We start from the raw sequence: 6035 nt of genomic DNA, 5'->3' as shown, positions 1-6035 counted from the left end.
AGGACCAGCAGGACCAGCAGGACATGAAGGACCAGCAGGACCAGCAGGACCAGCAGGACCAGCAGGACCAGCAGGACCAGCGGAGCCGCCTCCAGCTGCAGGGTGCACAGGTGATTCTTACCTTTGGGTGAGGGTCCGGTCAGTACGAGGTCGTCGTGTCCCTTCTCCACCACCTTGACTGTGAACAGCGGCTCGCCGTCCTGCTCCTCGATGTAGCACATGTACTTACAGCGTCTGCAACGGCACAACCAGACCCACACTCAGAGCTGCAGGACGGATCAATAAGGCTCTCACAACACTGCTGCAGAGACCCGGTCACAGTCACAAGTTACCGATTCTGGTTCCTGTCTCGATGATACCGAATCACTTCAGAGAGATTTGGACCTTTTTATTTCCCCCCATTGTACATGAATGTGGAATCACTGCGGATGAGCTTCAAATCATAAATAATTTCAGCCACACTTTGAGTGGTCTGAACAAACCTTGAGTGGTTCTGCACACGGCTCGAGTGACTCTGCATTTGTTTCAAGTCACACAAGACGAATTCATTTTAAAAAAAATGTTTTTAAAGATTATTTTCTGGCGTTTTTGTCTTTATCAGTCAGGACAGTGAGAGAGGGAGACAGGAAAGGGGGGAGAAGAACGGGGAGAGACCTGCACAAACTGTCATGAGCGGGAGTCGAACTCACGACCGCCGCGTCGGGGATCTACAGCCCCTGTTCATGGGTCGCCCGCTCTACCAGGTGAGCTATAGGGGGGCCCTCGTAAGACGAATTCTGAGTCGTTCTGGACTTAGTTAAACAGTCACATGATAGCACATCGTGGGTCGGACTGTCTGGATTCTACTGGGACGTCCTGAGAACATCCATCTGCTCTAGTTAACGTGTCCTTTGGGACACAGTTTGGGACGCTGATTTCAGATGGAGCTGACGTTTCCAGAACCGGACTTCCAGAGTGTTGCAGGAGCTGTGGGAGCAGAACGGCGCTGCACAGGGAGAACACACTAACACACTGAAGGGGAGCGCTTCATGGAGGACAAGCTCCAGGTAGACACAGCTTTGGATTTTTATAGGCGCAGTGTGTGATGTTTTGGATCGAGCCTCGTTTATGTCGTGTTTTTAAAGCCACCTGATGGCAGCGTGGTGATGTCACGACCTGGTCACATGGACGGCTTAAAGATCAGGAGCTGCAGAGGAACAGAGACTCATCGCTGACGTTTACCTGTTGCTGTGGCGCATGCTCCAGTAGATGCGGTTGGCGTGGTAACCGACGGGGAAGATGGCGGCCTCGTTGTGGAAGTTGCTCATCTGATGTGGGAGGAGCCTGCCGACGGCGCGGAACAGCAGGCTGCCGACCCGGAAGGTGTGCTGCCGCTCGCCGCGCTGCACCACAGCGGCGATCTGCCGCGCCTCGTCCCGCTGCACGAACACCCGGCGAAACACGGCAAAGCACCGCAGCTCAGAGTTGTACGGGTCAGAGGACGCCATCGCCAGGTCAGGGGTCGGACCAGGGGTGGAGGAGGGGGAGCCGCTGGAGGACCTGTCCCCGCTGACAGGAACCGTCTTGGGCTTGTGGAGGTGGCAGAGCATCGTCTTATCCTGGAGGACAGGAGGAGGAGCAGAGTGAGATTCTGGACAACTGATGCAGACACGGTTCTGTTCAGACCACAGCAGGGACACGGAGGGAAGCCGACCCATCTGATCATAGAACTGGGTCAGGACTTTACCACTGCACTACTTGGTCTGACTTGTCCACTGTGGTCGTATTTCAGCCCTTCACCTGAAGCTACTCATGCATCCTACTTATAGCTCACTGCTTTTCTTTCAGCACTGCGGTGATTCTGCTCCGTGATACTTTCTGAGCATTCTGACGGTGTGGACGGTGAAGGACCTCCTTGTACAGTTTCTCCTTTGAACAAGCATCTGTTGAAGGAAGCCTTCGTTAGGGCTAGGGTTAGGACTTTACGTGTCTTTGTGGACACGCAGACACAGAGGCATGATTTGGCCCTGAGGACTGTGACGGTGTTGGTGTCTCTAGCTTTGTGGTAGAACTCAACCTGTTTGCATCATATCAGCTGCACAAAGCTTCACCCTCAGAACTTCAAAACCTGAAAACTTAGATTGCAAGTTTTCTTCAAGGAAAACGACAACATTCACCATCAGAAACTGTAAAAACTGCACAAATCCTTCCTTCCTCTGCACAACTGATTCTGTGTGACTGACTCAGCTGTAGAATTGTCCGTTTTCAGGTGAACTGCAGGCAGTGTTTCCACAGAGACGAGGATGGAAACTGGCTAAAATGGAAATAGTTCAGTGTCTGCAGTGGAGCCTCCATGTGTTCCAGTGCTGGGAGCCTCTGTGAAACATGGTGTACATGATGGTTCTAGGTTTTTGGTTTTCATTTTTGTACAACACATTTCTCTGGTCGCCATGGTTCTAACTGAGTCCTGCTGACACAGCACATCTCTGAGTTCTCCCTCGTCCTTCATGTTCTGGTTCCTCAGAGCTGTAGGACTTTATGTAGCAGACAAACATGGACCTCAGTAAAGGACCATGAGACAGAAGCTGCTCAGGGTTCAGACGGTCACCACACTGCAGGCCAACGGGTGTTGCAGCGTGTTACCTTGAAGAAGGTGCAGTGGGCTTGCAGGGCGCAGGTGAAGTGGTAGGTGTTAGTGCAGCGCAGGCGGTTGCAGCCGCTCGTGGCTCCGGTCTGCTGGCAGTAAGCGCAGCGCAAGGTCAGACCTCGTCTCAGAGCCAGCTCCACGTTGATGAGGGCGCCGGCCTGGGTCTCGTACACCTCGCTGGACCACAGAGCGCAGTTCAGGTGCACCTGAGACACAGAGACAGCTCGGTCAACCGCCGGTCCAGACCACCGCCGGGCCTCTGCAGCTTCCCACAGAGCAGCACACTCACCCACAGGTCCAGGTCCAGGTTCAGCAGCCTGGCCGGGCCGTCCGTCCGTCCGTCGCCCTGCTGGTGACAGAAGCAGCACCTTCGCTGGTCTTTGGGTAACGGGTCGGGACGAAGACATGCCCCCAGCTTCTTCAACAGCACGTCCACTTCCTCCTCTGTTGGCATGGCAACTGCTGCATTAGGAATGCACGGACCCCTGCATAAAATAAAAGATGTGAGGTACAATGCTAACAAAATACTAACATGCTAACATGTTAAGAGTGTTGCTAACATCCTCACTATGATGCTAAACTCTCAGTGTGATGCTAACAGCCTTACTATGATGCTAACATGCTAGCCTATTCAGTGCGATGCTAACATCCTCACTATGATACCAACATGCTAACCTGCTCAGTGTGATGCTAACATCCTCGCTACGATGCTAACCTCTCAGTGTGATGCTAACATGCTAACCTGCTCAGTGATGCTAACAAACTTACTATGATGCTAACATGCTCAGTGTGATGCTAACATCCTCACTATGATGCTAACCTATTGACTGTGATTCTAACAACTTTACTATGATGATAACCTGCTGAGTATGAGGCTAACATCTGGACTATGATGCCAACATGCTAACCTGCTCAGTGTGATGCTAACTTCCTCACTATGATGCCAACATGCTAACTTGCTCAGTGCGATGCTACACATCCTCACTATGATGCTAACCTGCTCAGTGTGATGCTAACACTCCAGCGTCTCCAGCGGCAACTCTTCATTCTCTTCCCGTGGCGAGGAGACAGTGAGTCCTCTCCACCTGGGACTGCCCGGGGGCGTGGCTTTAGCTTCACTTTCACCTGTTGTGCAAACAGAAAGTCCATCACCCAATTAAAGCCCATATCATCAACAAATGTCATCTGTGAGCATGTCGTCAGTGACCACGCCCACCTTGAGGCTGTCCACACGGGGCCTGGTCTCCATGGTGATGGCAGAGGCAGGGGGGAAGGACAGAGGAGGGGATGAGGAGGAGGACGAGGGGGTGTGGGGGAGGGAGTGGACGGTGATGGAGGACATGTTGTTAGCGTACTGGTGCAGCCCTCTGCTGGGAGGGGGGCGCTCCGAGCCAGACTGCAGGACGGGCATCGTGGCCTGAGAACAGACACACAGGAACACGTTAGAGCGGTGCGTTGTGGGAAACGTAGTATCCAGAGTCTAAGGACTGAACCACAGGATCCCTGCACCTCGGCTGCTCTGGACCCACTCGTCACTGATAATCAATAACCACTAATGTGATGGCATGTGAACGCTCACCTTGTTTCCTGCAGCCCTGCTGTGTATGTCTGCTGTGTAGAGAGCAGAGCAGTTTGAACTGCAGAACACCAGGCTGGACCGACCCTCCTGCAACACACAAACACACAGTGTGACCACCTGTCTGATCGCTGGACTCAGTACCAACACTCCTCTGCTGCCTCTCACCTGTTTGAGCTCCTTGACGATGCGGACTCCGTTTCCCAGCAGCACCTTGCAGTAGCTGCAACACTGAGGCCTGGCAGCAGCAGCGCCGCCATGTTGGATGCAATCCATCCTGACACCTGAAAGAACAGAGTTCAAACATGACGGGACGGATGACGGTGACCAAAGACAGTGTGTCTGAGTGAGTGGCTTAGTGTGTGTGTGTGTGTGTGTGTGTGTGTGTGTGTGTGAGACCTGTGCTTGCTGCAGCAGCTGCAGGTCTCTGTTGTCTGTTTCCTGTTGAAACCTGCAAACACATCCCACAGCCATCAGTCACAATTCGTATTTTCTGGACAAACTGATCAGCAGATTGCTAACATGCTCAAAATGATGCTAACCTTTATGGCGTGATGCTTACGTGAACAGAGTAATGCTAACATGTTAACCTGCTCAGAGTGATGCTAACACTATAACTTCAGGTTATCAAACTGTTTGATCCATTGTTCAAGTATTTGGTGATTGATTTAATGGATGACAATCAATCATCGTGACCAGTTCTGACCAATCAGAGTGTTGCAGCCAGCGGCAAGTGCAGAGATCGCCGTGACCCGAGCGGAGGCAGCAGACTCACCTGCGGCAGCGGCACTCGGACTCCGGCCAGCAGAGCCAGAGAGCTCTGCTCGGGGCCCGCCGCTCGGCTCAGCTGGTAGTCTACGGGCACAGGGACCCGCAGCAGCTCCGCCACTGCCGCCATCACACCAGCAACGCTCTGAAAACACAGCGCCACATGATGTCATCGGGAGGAAGGGGCTACTAATGACTCAGCAGACAGAGAGAGGGCTTTACCTGAGCTGCAACGGGGTTCAGGGTGATCGCTATGGTGACCAGGTCGGTGTTAGAGCAGGAAGGCCGGCCATGATGGTTTGGCTCTGCCTTCACTTCCTGTTTCACTGCAGAGCCTGGACACACACAGTCAGCAAGTGAGACGGCAGGACAGTAGGTTGAACAGACACGAAGAAGAAAAACCTGCAGACGTCTCCAAGTGTGAAGGCAATCTGCTGCTGGCTGACCTTTTCCCCAGGCGCAGGGCATGATGGGTAACGTAGGCGACGGGCAGGGCGAGGGCGGCTCCAGTTTGATGAAGGACAGGTCGGGGTACCTGCTGACCTCCACGTCTGCTACGCTCTCCGGAGACGAGGACGGGATGAAGCCATCCGGGCTGCCGCGCTCTGACGAGTCCTGCACACTGCGGAGGAAAACCCACGAAGAAGACAGACGGGTGAGAGCGGCAGCACAGAAACAGGACAGGTGTGCTCTGAGGGGGCGGGGCTTACCGGAGCTCCTCCTGGTTGTTGTGCGGGGGGGTTGGCAGGGAGGCTGGGACGTCAACGGTCTTGGAAGCGTGGTTTAGCACCATAAGCTCCTCCCCTTTCTGCTTCAGTGCTGACACGCCTTTCACTGAGGTAAGAACAGAGTCACAGTCAAGCGGGCAGCTGGCTCTGAGCGCGGCGCCCTCCAGCTGTCTGACAGGCAACCTGAAGGAGCAGTCTGAGCCTGTGAGACGAAGCCTAGGGCGGAGGCGTTGCTCACCATCCTGATTAGTCACGTCCTTCCTCGCCAGCTCCTCCGTCGTGGCGAATCCGTTCACCAGTTTCTGCCTGGCCACCGGTGGGGGGGTGGGGGGTAGGG

The 6035-nt window shown here is 54.1% G+C and overlaps 1 protein-coding gene across 1 annotated transcript in view; it reads right to left on the bottom strand.

Annotated features, from left to right (window-relative positions):
• LOC103367566 (histone-lysine N-methyltransferase 2C) overlaps window positions 1–6035 on the bottom strand; it is a 52866-nt gene that overhangs the window by 5672 nt on the left and 41159 nt on the right. Inside the window, exons 38-51 of the mRNA XM_008295646.1 lie at window positions 5937–6018; window positions 5681–5804; window positions 5417–5592; window positions 5193–5305; window positions 4978–5115; window positions 4602–4653; window positions 4371–4486; window positions 4206–4292; window positions 3843–4043; window positions 3624–3751; window positions 2916–3111; window positions 2623–2832; window positions 1222–1598; window positions 122–234 (exon numbers count right to left, since the gene is read on the bottom strand). Of these exons, the coding sequence (XP_008293868.1) occupies window positions 122–234; window positions 1222–1598; window positions 2623–2832; window positions 2916–3111; window positions 3624–3751; window positions 3843–4043; window positions 4206–4292; window positions 4371–4486; window positions 4602–4653; window positions 4978–5115; window positions 5193–5305; window positions 5417–5592; window positions 5681–5804; window positions 5937–6018 (2113 nt within the window). The remainder of the gene's footprint in view (window positions 1–121; window positions 235–1221; window positions 1599–2622; window positions 2833–2915; window positions 3112–3623; window positions 3752–3842; window positions 4044–4205; window positions 4293–4370; window positions 4487–4601; window positions 4654–4977; window positions 5116–5192; window positions 5306–5416; window positions 5593–5680; window positions 5805–5936; window positions 6019–6035) is intronic.

This window comes from Stegastes partitus, unplaced genomic scaffold (genome assembly GCF_000690725.1).
Source record: "Stegastes partitus isolate 25-593 unplaced genomic scaffold, Stegastes_partitus-1.0.2 Scaffold1062, whole genome shotgun sequence".
In the NCBI taxonomy this organism is placed as follows: Eukaryota; Metazoa; Chordata; class Actinopteri; family Pomacentridae; genus Stegastes; species Stegastes partitus.
Note: the sequence above shows the minus strand (reverse complement) of the source record. Positions and strands in the feature narration are given on the sequence as shown.